Source organism: Leptinotarsa decemlineata, unplaced genomic scaffold (assembly GCF_025532065.1).
Source record: "Leptinotarsa decemlineata unplaced genomic scaffold, Ldec_3_MD MMD2_tig00003557_RagTag_RagTag, whole genome shotgun sequence".
NCBI classification, from domain to species: Eukaryota; Metazoa; Arthropoda; class Insecta; order Coleoptera; family Chrysomelidae; genus Leptinotarsa; species Leptinotarsa decemlineata.
In genome coordinates, this window is record NW_027412590.1 from 1,686,269 (window position 1) to 1,704,510 (window position 18,242).

An 18,242-nucleotide genomic window follows, 5' to 3' on the forward strand; every position below is an offset into this window, starting at 1 on the left:
ATCAATTTATATCATATTAGGCAACGGAAGTCCGAATTGATGAAACGCACCTGGAAAATATGATACATCAATATTATATTTGATTTATTTAAAACGCATCCTTTGTAATCTACTTGAAAGTTTGCGATAAAATTTTAATTTCACTTTTTTTAACTGAAATTTGTCCCTGTTTCAGAGTTATATCAAACGTTTTTCCAATGTTGACTAATGCTTCTCCTCTGCCTCCTGTGAAATAATCATAACATCTATATAAAGTCCATTATCAAGTACATTTTCGAAAATTACAAAATTTATTCGTTGAAAACGAAAATAATCCTGCCTCGACCAGATATTTTTCTCGAAAGAATTTATCTGGTTAAAGCCGGGATGATTCTGCAACCGTGTTAGGAATCACACGTTGAAAGGTAAGACCTCGTTAGTCCTTCACTCGCACAAGTTCTCAACTTCTGAAAGTTGTAGTTCGTATGGGGGCGACAGCTGATTAACGGAACAACAGATTTTGAACTTCTGACATTTAATATATATATTGTGACACAACTAGAAATACAAATCAATTTGAAGAACTAAGATTATTAAGAAAAAAGGAGAGAACAAAAAAAAACACACATCAAAGGTGCTGCTTCGTTCCCTCCTGTTCATAAAAGAGGACATATGCCTCATTGCTCACAATTGATTTTGGCGAAATTGGGAACACCTGTGAATCGTTGAATTCATGCCATGTGCCACTATATGGGTGTCTGCAATATGCTGTGTAATATCCGTTGTAAGTAGTCCCACTGTGATTTGAAAGTGCATATAGATTATAATGACAAGGAGCCACATTGTCTGCTGCATAACTGCTCATATCTAATCCATCTGAAGAAAAGTCAATGGAAACATTCAATTTGCCACTGAACCTTTCCGTCGGAGAGAATATTTTCAAATGAATTACTAAAATACGGGGAAACTTATAGATTGATGAGGACTTTGTACATTTTCTCCTTTGCTTGCACCTCGAAGACATTGGTTTTTCATCTCCATCCAGAGTTTCCTCTCTTGTGAAAGAATTCAAGCAATGTGACAAACTCACTTGGCCAGATCTTTGTGGTATGGAAAGGGACAAATCCCAGAAAGGATCAAAGATTACTGATGAGTGTCCACAGTGTGTGCACTTCATAGTGGATTTTAATTGACCAACGAAATAGTCTACAATCTTGGAGTTGTTCATATTCAAATATCTCTGCCAGGACTCTTGTTCTTTTCCGTTATCGCTCAATTTTTCGTCAATCTCAGTTAAGATTGGTTCAGGTTTCTCAGTAATTTTGTTGAGGTCCTCATGTAAACCTTCTAAAAGATATCGAAGGAATTCGTGGGCGCCTTGATGGGCAGAACCCATGTATCGAGGGGCAAATCTTTGAATCTGATTTTTGAAGTAGACTGTGTTAATTTCTCTATCAGATGAGTCTTCTGACCATAATTCCTTGATAACTTCCGCGAACGATTTGATTAAAACACCTTTCATTCTAGAAATACTAGTATTGATATCTTCCATGTATGCATCCTTTTTTAGGTATTCCAGCAACCATCCCGTGTTTGATAAACATTGGATTATACTGTTCATGAAACAGGTGTTTCCAAGATTTTTTAAACCATTGAACCCAAGAGTTTTGATTGAAGAATGTATCACCGATCTATTGTTGCAACTACGTTTGCCACTACTATCTTTTTCTGAGTAAACACGGATAGGATGATTCACCCCTTCATTGGAATGGTAGGATAAAGAATTCGAAGCAAAACTGCTCAAAACTGAATTAGATATTAGTTCGTTTGAGGGCTCAGCCAGAGGACCAAACTCAGCCTCTTTTAGAGTTCCCACTTCCTTTTCTGTCAAAGCTTGACGGTTTTGCTGCGAGTCTTCCACCAAACTGCACAACTCCAGATCTTGCACTGTCTGTACATGCCGATACATTTTGTTCATGGAAAACATTGATTATTCACTTAGGGTTTTTGATTGAGGAATTGTACCTAAACATGAAGCTGCATTTCCTCTTTGAATCAGAATGCTAATTTTTTGAATCAAGAAAGAGGTAGCTCTTGGGTCATTCGTTTCTTTGGATATCCTATTGCCGATTTCACGAATGAACTCCAATGCTTGGGGGCCTAACGTACCAAATGTTTCAATTCCTATTGCATAAAAAATGAAATTATCTCCCAAATAATTGTATTTCCGTGTTTTTGACAATTCCGCTGATGAAGCTGCTGCACCGCTGGATACAGAAGTCGAAGGAACGTGACAAGGAGCCAAAGTATCGACACATGTGAAATCCCAGACAACCGGTTTTCCTTTCCGCCAAGGAATGAGAGTCATGCCATCTGGTCGTTTCCCATCATCGCTGCAAGTGCCTGGGGGTTCTAAGATGGAAGGTATATTTGCCGAACCTAAGGCACGTTTGATGACATCATTTACAGCTTGATGACGGGAAAAGCGCCCGGCGCTATATCTACAACTCAATCCATGATATCCTCGGGTGTCTACTTCCACTCCACACTTGCATTTGTGTTGAACAGAAATATTGAAACCTAGTCGAAGGCCTACAGCAACTCTAAAACATTCATTGTCTAATAATGTACCAAGGAATGAAACTGGTAAGGCATCCAACCAAGCACCTGCATATTTTGACGACACTGCTTTTATACGTGCCTTATCTATAGGAGATTTAGCCAAGTCTAACAAATTATTTGAGGCATTTTTTATAAGAGGACTATCCCAGGTTAGTTGAAGATTTTTTCTGGTTCTTGGTACTTCTAGATTAGTTCGTGAGATCCATAGTTGTTCGGCCTCGCTCAAATTGTTATCCGATGGAAAGGAGGGTGGTAAAATTGAATCTATCATATTGATCACACTATAACTCGAAGAGAGGAAGGTAGGTGGTGAAAGATCAGTGATTGTACGAATGCCTAAACCTCCATAAGATACAGGAAGGGTAGCCTGATGCCATGCATTGCTTTTCAATTGATCATTCAATAAAAGTCGAAGAGTGTTACGAATTTCTTCATCAAACTTAATTAGATAAGTTTGGTGATGCCAGGTTGGAAAACATCTTATGAGATGGAGGAGCTTTGGAATAGTCAAACAGTTTTTGAGAACATGGAAAGTGTCTTGGAAGAGTATGAACACGAGAAGACATAATTCTGAAATTATGTAATTTTTCCTCAAAAAAATGGATGAATGATTCTTCTGTGAGAGGGGAACCAAGAAGAATTAAACTATTCCTCTTAATTATTTTGATTCCAGGAGCAACGTCATCGAATTTTCTCGAAATATTTAAATCAGGTTCACTTAGAAAATGAAGTTCACATTTATGGAAGTTTAGTTCAAGCCCAATTTCCTTTGACTTTTTAATAACAGACGAAAGGGCATTGAGAACTTCCTTATAGTCTCCTCCCAGAGAACCGTCATCTAAATACCAGATTTTCAAAAATGTTTGCCGATGTATTTATTCCAAACGGTATCCTTAAAAATCGGTACCTTTCTAATCTCAATTCAATTGAATTGAGGATGTAGTAACTTTTGAGGTACTATCATAAAATTTGATTTGATAAAAGGAATATTTGAGATCTATGACTGGAAATATATTCAATAATTCGAATCAGCTAATATTGCATTAGCACATGGAATTCAAAACTGTTCTTTGTCAACATATATATTCAAAACAGTTGGATCTGAATGAATCCTCAAATTTTTCATTGTTTTTCTTTGTAACTGTCTTATTAACCCAAAACAAAAGCTTTTTCAGGCTTGTAAAGACTCGCTATTGTAAAACTGTTCTGTGAAAATCTCACAAAGTGTTTCTTGATTCGACCAAAATGGCTAGATATACAAGTTCATACGGTAATGTTCAGCAAAAATTTCTGAAACTACATCAGCATATTATTTCGTTCGAGTGTGATTTCATTTTTCGAGTTAAGTTGCTCCCTCCCTTTTCTGAATTGTCAATTTTAGAATTGTACTACTATATTTCTGGCAATGTGGTATTGTGCTTATAATTCCTAACTCTTTGTATGCTTCAGTTTCCTGCGTCCTGGGTAACATTTGAATCAATTCTTTCAAACTTTTTACCTATTCATTGATATCGATACAAATCCACCGTTTGTTGTTGTTTTTATAAAGAACTGGTATTTTGGGGCATGCAACATGAAAATACCAGTGTACTTCTGGGAAAAATATTCGAAAGCTTGCACAGGAGCCTCTTAGGATGCAGGGTTTGGGTACGCCGGTCGGTAGGGTGACGAGAAAAGGAATCGGAAACACCAGTTCGCTACGATTTGTATTTCACAAGTAATGCTGGATGACAGTAATATGGCTTCTGATTTTGAGTATCTAAAATAAAATATGCGCCTCAGTACGGACATTTTGTTACAATGAGATCTGATACCTCTCACGGCCACATGGCCTAAAACATTATTCACTAAACAAGTAACACTTTCAATCACAATTACCATACCTAAAATAAAATATGCGGGTGCAAGATCCCGTGGAATGCACAGTTCTTTGAAAACCCAAAGCAATCTTCTACCATTCGATACTCTGCGATTTCCGTACCACACTCTTTAGAAAAAATACGGCCCGTTTTCTTCAACACCTGAAAAAACTAACCTCACAACGAGAACGAATATTCAACAAGTGAAACGCGCGGCGCCCTCCATTTCCCTCCTACCTAACCTTGAACTTATAAGCTGATGGGAAAAGATCTTTAACAGTGCCCTATGTATCTTACTACCGTTGTGTGTGGCAGAAGTTCGCTAAGAGATGGCGCGGTGACGTAAAGTCGCTTTTAGTTGAATTAACCGAAATGAACTATGGATCCGTTACAAGCTTCTCCAGTGTAACGTGATATATTGGAGTCCAGACCTCAAAAATTGACCTAATTCCTAATGTGTCAATATATTCTGGGTGAAATAATGTCTCAAGACCGAGAACGTTAATGGAACAAATGATTTGCAAAATTGTGTTAGTAGGAATATCAACAAAAGTTTTTCTTCGATGATGAAACATCATGAATGAAGGTAGAAACAAAAGTGTTTCTAGCACGGAGGGTACTCTAATCGAAGCTCTTGCAGACGTGATCAAACAACTATTGTTATGGGATTTATCGGATGAAGTGGTGAACACTTTCTCCTTGAAGAGACAAATCCAAATATTTGCCCCTCTTTTCATGGATTAAGAGCAGCAAGACTCCCCGAAGTATCTCAGAATTCTTTTGGATGGTCTACACCAAGGCATGAGAAGAATCCTTCGAAATCCTAAACCAATCTTCCTGGAAATCGAGGTGAAATTGATAGACAACGGAAAATCGCCAGACCTCTGGTTGGTATATTCAAAAATGGACAACATCAAGATTATGGACGGTCTCGTCGAGCTTTTAAAATCCATCTTGGAATGTACATTTTGTGGACACTCATCGGTAACATTCGATCCATTCTGCAGGGAAAGAAAAAAGTGTACAAAATCCATATTATTTTCTAAAACAAGTGTTTAATCAAACATCTGAAGAGATTTTCGCCAACAGAAAAAATTTAGATAAAAATTGAATGTTGATATCGACTTTTCTCTGAAAGGTTAAGATTTCAGTAATTTTTGTGCTATAATACAGTCAATTGACGTTATGATACCCTGGCATCATCGAATCACAGTGGGAATACTTACAGTGGACAATTGGATATCGTCCAGCATACTGTAGACATCCGTATACCAACATGTGGCACGATTATAAAGATTCTCGCATATCTCTCATTTCACCAACATCTGTTGTGAGTGGAGAGGCTCATGTTCTCTTCTATGGAGTGGGGAGAATTGAATATCACCTTCCAGGTGATTTAGTCTAGTATTCACATCACTCTAAAAATGTGTTTTATATTTGAATATATCAAGAACAATGTTGTTAAAATGTATTCTCGGTTATGATTAGATGTTATATACATACAGAAAGTGAGAAACTAACAGACAGATGGAAAACAAAAATCGATATATTAGTGAAAACTCTTCACATAGATATATAGATCTAACACAGACGTTTTTTTCATATACCAAATGGAAGAAAAAATCCTTTCGAAACAACTCTTTCTATATGAATACTGAATTAGACGAATGGGAAAGTTTTTTCTGTAAGATCTACATTATTTCTCTGATGATGATTCATACTTCTTTGTGGAGAACTTCCATTGTTTATTCAATAAAGGAGAGAGGAGAAGTAGAAAACCAAAAAATGTTCCTTCAAAGAACGTTTCTCCCATAGAAACATTTCCTTTTGAATATATAATATACAAAATCATCATTTCTCCACACATTATTGATTGATACTGAAATGGTACACAGTTCGCCGAGATAGCTAGTGAGGCAAATATAAGTCATAGAGAAAAATGCGTCGCTACCTTCCTCACTATCAGCAGCAGAACGTATCTGACTGAAACAGCGACGACATCTAGTACTCGACTGATTTCATTATGACGTTTCTGGGTAGGTATAATAACTCTTTGAAGTATTTGAAGGATTTGAAAATCTGAAATCTACCAATGAATGTGAGAAGGGAGAAATTACTGAGTCTAAAATATTTTTTTCTGACCGATTTTTATTTGGCTTGGGAACGTTGGAGTATGTAATCTTCCGGTATATACAAAAATTCCAAATAGAGAGACAGTTGGTATCTTACTATATCAGGCACAATCAGAGACCGAATGCTTGAACAGTAATGATCTTTTGAAATATATGTCATTCCATAGCTTTCTTCAGTATAATTTTCATTATTACAGCAAATAGTCTATATCAATATGAGATTCATCTTGCAGTTTTTGAGTATCGGTGGAACTCAAACACCTTTCAATAGTACAGTTATCCTTGGTTTTGATGAAAGTAATAGTACTTTTCTGTTTCGAATCATTACTTTCACAAAAATTATTCTATCAACGACGAAATCAAAATGAAGAAAAAATTGTTTGGAACTGTTGAAATATTTCTCAAAAAGTATGTATGACTTAGTTTAATCAATGGAAAATATAAGCCACTTTGTTTATTTGCTCCTATATCAAAATGGATAAGGTTAAAAAATACAAAATTTATCGTAATTCTGCTATAAATGAAATTACAGTATTGAGAGCCCTTGCAGATAGGGTTAAAACTGATAAGTCTATTCGAACTTTATTCAAAGTTAGATGCGAAGAGTTGGACTCGATAAAAGACGAGTTCACAAAACAGCATAATTGTATTATCAGTACATTGCTTACACTTCCAGATGAAGATGCCGCTCCAGAGAACGCGGTAAAAGAAGCGTTTCTTGCAGAGTTTTACGCTGTAAAGGCTGTTTATATGGAAGCCATTGATGACGTGGTTAATAGCACACAGGCACCTGTTTCATTTCCACAAACGAGTACGAATTATTTTAAAGTTAGGCTTCCAAAAATAGAACTTGAAAAATTTTTCGGTGAATATAAGAATTTTCCATCCTTTATCGATCATTTCAACTCAGTTATTCACAATAATGATACCTTATCGAATGTGGACAAATTCGATTATTTGATTTCTGCTTTGCAAGGTCCGGCCTCAGGAATTGTAAAGACATTGAAAGTAACAGATGAAAATTATAAAATTGCATACAATGCATTGAATAAACGTTATTCGAATCGAAGATTGTGCGCCCAAGATCTTTGGTTTGAGATTGATGGAACTTCAAGAGTGAATGGAGATTGTTCTTCTTCAATCCGAAAATTATTAGATATATTCGAAGAAAATATAGCTTCTCTCAAATCTATGAATTTTCCCACAGATGAATGGGATTTTATGTTGGTTATGATGCTTTTGAAACGTTTAAACGATAATACAATCACCATGTTTGAAATGAAACATTGTTCATCCGAAGTTCCAACATTTTCAGTTTTAGTTGAATTTTTGAATGACCGCTGTGTTACTCTTGATACTTTGAAAATTTCTCGTACTCAATCGAAAAAAGCTATTGGCAAATCCAATACTAGAACATACAATTCTCCTGCTCGAATAACGTCTTTATTTGCGAATAAATCTCCTGCATCAAATTGTTCATTCTGTCAGGAGAGTCATTCACTTTATACAAGCCCAGCTTTCGCGAATAAACTACCTTCTGAGCGTTATAACTTTTGTAAAAACAAACATCTATGCTTCAATTGTTTGAGTAGATCACATGATTTGAATAAATGCCGATCGACTGCTTGTTGTAAAAAATGTTCTTCGCGTAGTCATCATACTCTTCTACATTTCGATAAAAATCCTGCTGTGGGGGGAAGTGGTGCTACTTCATCCACAACTACTTCTGCGGAAATTATTAATGCCAATCAAGATAATTCTCCTCATCTTACCGCTACTAGTATTCTCGCTGCTTCGAATGTTACCGCCAAATCTCATAATGTTTTATTGGCAACCGCTCTTATTGATATTTCCGATAATTCAGGAAATTATCAAACCTTTCGCTGTTTAATTGATAGTGGAAGTATGAGTTCGTTTATCACGAAACGAGTTGTAATGCAATTGGGATTGCCAAAAAAAGCCTTTTCTATAAAAGTCAAAGCGTTGGGTTCGATGAAATCCTCGACTTCTGAAGGAAAATTTCTCTTTCGTTCAAGCCCTCATTTAAAAATGAACCGATATTCCACACTGATGCTATTATTCTTGATAAAATATGTGACAATCTTCTCAATTTCCGCATTGAATACAAATCATGGAATCATATTTTGAATTTGCAACTTGCTGATCCTAAATTTTATTGTCCAGGGAATATTGATATCCTTCTCGGGGCAGACGTCTTTTCTCAGATCATATTGAATTGAAAAATATCTGGGAAGTGTGATGAACTATATGCTCTGAATACAGTTTTAGGTTATATTTCAGTAGGAAAGACCAATAGCCACCCGCCTGCCATAACTTCTTCTTTTTTTTGTGAGGCTTATGAACCTAACAATGTAGAAAAAATTCTCAAATCTTTTTGGGAAGTAGAGTCTGTTCCTGATACTCCACTCAATACCTCTGATGATATTGCTTGCGAAAAAAGTTTTGTCGACAACGTCACTCGAGATGAAACAGGTCGATATATAGTTGCATTGCCCTTGGTCCAATACCAAGGTATTCGTGACCTTGCTGTCACTAGGTTTTTATCATTAGAACGCCGCTTAATCAAAAACTCGGAGTTATACCAGCAATATTCTGCGTTTATGAAAGAATATTTAGATCTTAATCACATGGAGCTGATCTCTAGTATGAACATTCCATCCACATGTTATTACATTCCACACCATTGTGTTTTGAAACCCGATAGCACGACTACAAAATTGCGAGTGGTATTCAATGCCTCAGCAAAGTCTTCGAATCAAATATCGCTCAATGATAATTTATACACTGGTCGAAAGTTGCAACAAAATCTTTTCAATATTATCGTCAATTTCCGCATCCATCCTCACGTTTTGTGTATGGATGTGACAAAAATGTATAGAATGATTCTTGTTAATCCTTCTCATCGAGATTTTCAAAGAATCATTTGGAGATTTGATCCCAAATTACCACTACAAGATTATCGTCTTCGTACTGTAACTTACGGTATGAACTGCTCGCCCTTTCTTGCGCTCAGAACACTAGAACAATTAGTTGAAGATGAAGTTGGTACTTTTCCGCTCGCTTCACTCGCACTCAGTTCCACCTGCTATATTGACGACTTCGTGATGTCTATTCCTACCTTTGAAAAGGCTCACCAACTCAAAACTGAAATTATTACCTTATTACGAAAAGGGGGCTTCGAACTACGAAAGTGGTCTAGCAATGAACTTTCTTTGCTCTCTGATTTGCCTCCCTCTCATTTGTCCAATGAACCGCACACGTTTTCTGAAGATATCGATTCTTGTCTGAAAATTTTGGGATTGCGTTGGAATCCTTCTGCTGATTGTTTTTCTTTCATTGTCTCTGCAATTCCAAATCGTCCTTGTACTAAACGAACAATTTTATCCGAATTAGCTCGCATGATCCCTAGGATTCATTTCTCCAGTTACATTTTTTTGCAAACATCTCATTCAACAGCTATGGTTGTTCGGTATTGGTTGGGATGATATCCCCAATAATGAAATTATTCGTATCTGGAATCAGTATCAAACTGATCTACCCGTTTTATCCAGTCTCAAAATTCCGCGTATGTTCACAAACTCCCAAGCAATCGCTTATGAAATTCATGGATTTAGCGATGCATCTGAGAAAGGATATGCTTGTGTTATTTATCTGCGTTCTTTTGATGCCAATGGAGTGAATCATGTTAGCTTCGTATGTGGAAAGTCGAAAGTTGCACCAACTAAGAAAATTACTATTCCGCGTTTGGAGTTATGTGCAGCCGTTTTATTAACGAAGCTGACTTCATCAATCATTTATCTTATCACAACCCAATTAAATCTGAAACGTGTTTACTGTTGGTCCGACTCCCAAATAGTGTTATATTGGATTAAGGGTCATCCACACCGTTGGAAGACATTTGTATCAAATCGTGTGACATTCATCAGGGAGAAAGTCGCTCCTGAACATTGGTATTACGTAGATACCACCAATAATCCGGCGGATGCTGCTTCCAGAGGTTTGTTACCCCGTCAGATGATATCACATTCTATGTGGTTCACCGGTCCGCCTTTCCTTAAAAAACAAGATGAATGGCCTAATTTGCCTTCTCTGCCCCTTGCATCCCCGGTGGAGGAGGAAAAATCAGTTCCAGTATTTTCAACCTCTAGTACTGACCACGTAATTGATATTTTATTAGAAACGCATTCTTGTTTCAGATCGCTACAAAATGTTCTAGTTTACTTGCTACGTTTTATCAACAATTCGAGAAAACCTTCTCAAAAATTCTTAGGCTCAATTTTGCCTTGCGAGCGCCACAACGCTCTTGTTAGACTTGTTCGACATGTCCAAAGTGTCCATTTTTCTGTAGAAATCGAAAGTAAACGTTTTTCTAAACCTTTGAGAAAACTTCAAGTTTTTTTGGATTCTGAGGGAATTTTACGTGTTGGAGGTCGTCTGAAACATGCCTCCCTCTCCCATTCTGCCAAATATCCTATGTTGCTTTCACGTTCAAGTCGTTTGACTATACTTTTGGTCAAATATTTTCATGAGAAGTTTTTTCATGCAGGTTTTCGCACGACTCATTTCCTTCTGTCGCAACAATTTTGGATTTTATCTCCAAAAAGAGCTATCAATTCAGTTCTCTCTCAATGTATTCCATGCTGGAGACAAAATCCTAAGACTTTTCTACCCCTCATGGGGAATTTGCCTATTTCTCGAGTTTCTCAAGTTGAACCATTTTCTCACTCAGGTGTCGATTATGGGGGACCCTTTTCGATAACTCTCAGTCGCCATCGTGGTGTGAAAACAATAAAAGCATATTCATGCATTTTTGTTTGTTTCGCTACCAAGGCGGTTCATCTTGAACTTGCCAGCGATCTCTCTACTGACAGTTTTTTAGCAGCATTGCAAAGGTTTTTTGCACATCGTGGACGTGTATCCCATATTTATAGCGACTGTGGCACCAATTTTTTAGGTGCCCAGCGTCAATTACTCCGTTTGCTCGAATCTTCAGCTTCTCACGAGAATATTGTTTTTCATCCTACTCCGGCAAGTGCACCTCATTTCAATGGGTTATGCGAAGCCGGAGTGAAGAGCGTTAAATTACATTTGGCTCGTGTTATCGGCCAACAAATCCTCACCTACGAAGAATTTTATACCGTGTTAACATTAATTGAATCCATTTTGAATTCGCGACCCTTAATGCCCATGAGCGCCGATGTTGATGATCTCAACACTCTCACTCCCGGCCATTTTTTAACTATGGAACCTGTCTCCAGTCTACCGCTGCCTGATTATTCTGATGTACCCCTAAATCGTTTAACGAGATGGCAACTATTACAACGCCTACATCGGGATTTCTGGCATAGGTGGCATAAAGAATATTTGCACACTTTGCAGCAAAGAGGTAGGTGGTTGAATGGCGGTACTTTCCCTCGCATCGGTACTCTTGAACTTATCAAAACTGATAACCTTCCCCCATGCAAGTGGTCGCTCGGTCGTATCTCCAAATTGCATTTTGGTGATGATCAAGTCGCGAGGGTAGCAACAATTAAAACAACGCATGGTACCTTGAAGCGCCCCCTGGTCAAGTTGTGCCCACTTCCACTCGAATAGTACATGACTTTTCACTTTTCTTTTCAGCATTTTTGTTTTATTTGATGTTTTGAATATTTATTATTAATTTTATTCAGTTATATATTAGAAAATGCCTTCTGCATTTTGCGGGCCAGTGAATGTTGCGGAACGGCTAACATACTCATTTTTATTTTCTTAATTTTGCCTCACCCTGTACCCTCAAAACGACTTCATTATGATTGCGCCCTCTGTGGTGTGTTGGAGTGATGAAAAGGGACGAACATTAGTGTTGTTGCATTGTTTTAATGTGGTTGATTGTCCGCCATTCTCGACTGTCCAGTTCAACGGTGAATATTCGTTGTTTGCTGATAATATTTATGTTTATCACACCGCATAATATCGTGCTTCTTGATACACGGATTAGCTTCGACCACAAGAACTGGTACCAATCTCAGGACTCTGATGAAACAGCCGCAATCCACTCAAGGTAAGTCGTCTTTGAGGGATTTAATTTAACATTTTTTTAAGTATCATAACGCTATACAGTCCCTACTATTCCTATTACCGTTCCGTTACAGTAGACTCTATAGTACTTTACACTGTGAAGTAATTGTGAGTAAAGTGAAGTAATTGTGAGTAAAGTGAAGTAATTGAGGAAATGTAAGATAAGTCATCATTCATTTCAAGAGTTGTTCGTTTTAGAAAGCGAAATCACCATTGGAATCTGCTATAAATAATGGCAACATATAATGATTTTCTTCCAATTCTTCAGAGCCTACTCAACCGTAAATGTATACTCTTACCTACAATACAATAATATACGAAACGGAACTCTATTTCTATCTTCACTAACTCATACCTCCCTCTCAATTTCCATTTTCCACGCCACGCCATAAATGGCAACGTATAATGATTTTCTTCCAAATCTTCAGAGCCTGCTCAACCGTAAATGTATACTCTTACCTATCTCTCTTGCAACTACAAAAATATTCGAAACGGAACTCTATTTCTATCTTCACTAACTCATACCTCCCTCTCAATTTCCATTCGCCACGCTCATCACAATTCACATAACGCTCCCGTCACGCATTCACCAGCTCACTCCCAAGTCAAATGCGCGTATCTCTCAACTTCCGTTCTCCTCGCCCGATCACACTTATCGTAACTCTCTCGTAAAACTTTCACCAACTCACTCCCCTAGTCAAGCATGCGTAAAGAAGTTTCACTTCGAAAATACCTTCGAACCAACTACTTTCATATGAACATTGAATTATAAAAAAACACTTTTTTCTATTCAGTTTATATTCCAAAAAGTCGTTATAGAATTGAATCAAATAGATTGAAATCTATCTAGACAACTAGTATTGACAGATATTTGATAATGATGATGAAGATAATTAACCAGTTAATGAATTATAAGTATTCCAGTTTGAGAATATTATGAGAATTTTAGTATTCAAGTGCTATTGTTATACAACGCTATTGTTACGATATTGACGTGGTGATTCTATATGAGATAAATATTCCCGACATACTCACTGGTTTTTGGAATCAAAAAGTTCAGTTCAGTAGTGTGTGTCCGGAAAGTGGGAAATATGGAAGATTTGAAAAAATTTAACGAGAGTGAATTCAGGAAAGGTATGTTTTCTATTATATGAAACAATACATGAAACTTTCTTCAACAGTGCCACAAATACACAGGTTCTTGTGTTTTCAAATGTAACTGCAAAATTAACTGTCATTTACGCGCTACATTCCATTTTACGTTCTATTTGATGTTCTGTGAATTTACGACACGCATCGAAGTTGTGATGTGAAAAAAACCTCCTTTCAATTTGTTCATTTAGAAATTCGTTTCCTCGCTTCAAAAAATAGCTGATGAATCATACATATCGTTATCATAGCGTTTCGTATGATAAAATCTGCCTTCATCTTCAGAATTGTGATAGATCACAATTCTGAAGATGAAGGCGGATTCACTTCATTTTCAAACTTTTCCGACAGATATCAATGAATTTTTGAGATTGACTTCGAAAACAATGGATGCAGTACATGATGTTTTCTGATATTAGTCAGATGCAATTCCCACATCTTTCTTCGAACCGCCCAGCCAGCAAAGTTGTTTTATGCATGGTGTTGCAACAGTTTTATTTCATTAGTATTTTATAATTACTTCCAAAATGTTAATTGATTAAATTAGATGATCGATGAACACAATACAGTTGTAGGCAATAAAAGTGTTTTATAAATTTGTCATAGAAACGTTTATGAAATGAAATTAAAGCACTATTATGAAATAGTCAGGAAATTATCACAGAAACGTTTTAGCAACTAACTTATGAAACTTATTTTCCTATGAAAGTAAATTGTTATGTAGTAGTTTTATAACACTTCTCTGCGAGATTTTTATGATAGTTATAAATCTATTTCAAGCTTATTTTATAACTGTAGCTTTAATGAAATCATTTTATCAGAATGCTTTTCAGATACTATTTTTTTTTTTTCATTACCATATTGTCACTTCAATGATAATTTTCCAACTATTTTATAGAATGGTATATTTACTACAATTCAAAAACACTAATATAAATGCTATGAAATCAAATTGTTTTTGCTAATATATATTTGCTGCCACCAAGAATAAAATGCAGCATTCAAGGACAACCAGCTCACATTGATTCCTAATCACAGCTTTGAAAAAATTTTCAAAATTTCAGTTATATTTAGTAAGAATATTTTAGTTTAGTTATTCAAGTGGGACACCATCGATATCGTGGTGGAAATTAGTTTTAAAGCAACTTCTAAATATTTATTTTTATTGAGTATAGATACCCCATAAGTAAATTCAATATTTTTAAGGCATTGGGTTCAGTAACTCAACCTTATTATTCACAATTTGGAAGACTGTAAAATACAAAGGGTTTGCACTTTCGAATTTCAGTTTTTAGTTATCTATTTAGAAAACCTGTATATTTTGTTCTGAGTGAAGCAGTTTCGTGTTACAACCCTTTGAATGATGACACATTCAGGTACAGCAAGGTACAGAAAGTATTCAGCAGTAACTCCTCGAATAACTAATACCTACTGTAATCCCATAAAATACACATAACTCTGGCTTTTTCACACTCTCTGTGACAACTTGTTTGAATGAAAATAACTCTGATTGCTTTTTGGGTTGCATAAAATTAATAATTTCTTCTTATTCTATATCGTCATTCTTCAGCATTCGTTCTAATAGTTCTTCTTCAGCAATTTGGTAGGTCATCAAATGACTTCGTTTTAGTTTATGGATTCGTATTAACTTATCAGCATCAATTTTTGGCCATGAGAGTTGGTTATTATTTACCCATGACGACGGAACTTTGGTGAACATATATACCTAAAACGTAGATAAAATGAGTCAAATCCAGCTTCAAACAGACAAAACTATCAACTGAAAATATAGGCCTGAATTATCAAATATCTGGTCAATTATTGAAGCTAATTAAAAGATATATTCTGACATCAAAACTTACCCGTCATTTCCTCTGAACGCACGATGAATTGAATATCAACAATATTTCATCGGCGTTTATATAGATTATGTCTAATATTCACCATGTATTTAGCACTAGACAACGGATATTTATCATAAAAAAGGTAATATGTGATGAATATAAGTAATTCATATTATAAGTCACCAAAGTGTCGTTTATTAGCAGAAATGTTGCCATCTAACTTATAAACAATCACAATAATTGTGTACTGACAGCAGAGCCACAGCGAAGCAGAAAGACATACAAATATCAACAGGGCCGTATTCTTAGTATTCTGTGTAAAAAAAACCCATCAAAATAACGGGGTGCTTAGTTGTGTCTCGAAAAAATATTTCATGTAGAAGTACAAGATGATTCACGGCATTTTATCCATTTGGGAGTATCTAGGTTTCCGATAATTTTGTGATTTGAGCATATGCGTTCGCGTTCGAATCCGAATGTATAGGTTCGCTACCCGCTTTCTATAATTGATTCGTGACAGTGTTCGTATCCATAGGTATTTGTTAGTGTAAATGCCTTTGATGTAAATTTTTATGGCGGGTTCGAATACTCTGTTTGTAACAAATATTTTTTTATGACTTTTTGTTTAGTGAAAGAAGGGATAATGGTTGATTTGGGTTAGTTTGGTTCTGTTCAAGATTTTTCAGAAAATCCATCTATTAAAAAAATACGGTCGGAAATCTTGATGGTGGATCTAGAACGGTTTGGTGTTGGGAGAAAACTCCAGTAATATGAGGTAACACTCTTGCAAAATACTTCCATACTTTTTATACATATAGCTTTCGGCCAAAAAAATATTGAAAACTATTATAAATTATAATTCATTGATACATTTTGTCAATAACTGATAATCAGTTTTCATTGTTACTGTATTCAATTCTAATTCATCATTAATTTTAGACACTATGATATGCATATATTTGTGTATTATAAGTTATACTTTCAATTCAATATTAATTCCATTGTGTGGATACTGTAGTGGATTTTTCTGTTTGTATCCCTAATATATAAATAAAAATAAATAATAACCCAATGGCGGCCATTTTGAACATTAATTGGGGGGTATATAATAGTTTTAGATTCTGTTCGAGGTGCTTCAAATAGACGAAGAAATGGCTTGGTGTTCCATAAAAAAACTTCTTGAAAGCTATGAGTCGCCCTCTATATTGGAAATACTGAAAACACTTTCCACTATCCCACCTAACCTAATGCTTCAATTTTGTTTTGAGAAAAACAGGAAAAGGTTATTTTAATAGAAAAAACCCGTCGTTTAGCCTTTTTAATCGATGAAAGAAACTTTTTAGCCGGAACAACCCGACAGATAATATTTATCCAAATTTTATGTGAGAAATTCTTCATTCATACAATCAGTTTTGTAGAAACTTATAGCTTCAAAAGTAGTCCGACTCTGCCGCAATACCATCACTTCCAGAACTGAGTTCTTAACAGTTTTATAGAAGCTACTTATACGAATTTATTTTATAGAATGACGCCATTTTGAATGATAGCGATCCGGGATACTGAAATTAGATGAGTTGAAAATATGAAATATCGCACATGATATTTACAGCTGAAAAGTACATAAATATCATAACATTATATTATTTAGAATAAAGTGAGTTAAGTTTGCGACTAGAAAATTAATACGTCGACAGAGTGAATTTTTGTATAATTAATAATTTTACCGAAAACATTTTTAAATGAGTGACGCGTTTAAATTTTACTATTAATAGGCTATATATTTGTCAATAAAATTTCATTTGCATGGAAATCCGCAATCCGTCGCTTATTTCTCATATGTACCGCTCTTGGTGACATCGAATGTTCCAAGTCACTTGAACACCTCCCGTGAAAATATCTATGAAAGAGAGACAAATCTCCAATTTTTTTTCGATGTTCCAGACTATCAAGTTTACAAGTGAGTCCTCTTTTCTGTATGGAATCCTGCAGCTTCAGAGTATGCTTTGGGGCGTAGCTCCATACTAGAGAAAATTACTCAAATGAAGGTCCGATCAGAGCTTCATAAAACATCAAACGTTGCTGAAGTGTGTACAGTTTTCTGGTTCGAAACAGTGTTTCAAGCTTTTGAGAAGCAGCCTAACATTACATCACATCACATTACATTACATCGATTCGGAGACGATTATCTTCTTGGAGAAAACCGATGCTAAAGGTTGAGATGTGCATCCGCAGCCGATCTCCTGTATGAGTCATTGATATACAATAAAAAACGGGATCCCTGGAAAACATCAGCGTTGATCGTAAAAGTATTCGAGAAATATCCATCGATGCCCACTTGCAGGTGACTTTTTTTTAAGAAGCAGGAAAGTCATACACAAAAATGATCCGACAAGCCGTAGCATCAAAATTTGGCCAGTAAACTCTCATGTTACACACGGTCAAAGACCTTGGGAATATCAAGCGCAACAGTTCTACAAACGATAGAGGCGTACTTTTGAAGTACAATGGCGGGTACTTCATTAGGATCAGACGCCTAACTGATATTGAGCTGTTTCAGAATTCGCCTGACTAGACGT

The 18,242-nt window shown here is 36.0% G+C and overlaps 2 protein-coding genes and 1 pseudogene across 5 annotated transcripts in view; 1 reads left to right on the top strand and 2 right to left on the bottom strand.

Annotated features, from left to right (window-relative positions):
• The window catches only part of LOC111512315 (alkaline phosphatase), a 952,023-nt gene that overhangs the window by 888,072 nt on the left and 45,709 nt on the right, over positions 1-18,242 (bottom strand). The window lies entirely within an intron of this gene.
• Positions 542-2,549, bottom strand: LOC141483495 (ubiquitin carboxyl-terminal hydrolase 2 pseudogene; annotated as a pseudogene).
• LOC111513746 (equilibrative nucleoside transporter 3) overlaps positions 13,635-18,242 on the top strand; it is a 57,941-nt gene continuing 53,333 nt past the window's right edge. The window contains exon 1 of one of the 4 annotated variants that reach the window (XM_074178172.1): positions 13,635-13,807. In XM_074178172.1, the coding sequence (XP_074034273.1) occupies positions 13,765-13,807 (43 nt within the window). In that variant the 5' untranslated portion in view covers positions 13,635-13,764. The remainder of the gene's footprint in view (positions 13,808-18,242) is intronic. The other 3 variants (XM_074178169.1, XM_074178168.1, XM_074178171.1) reach the window with 3 other exon arrangements.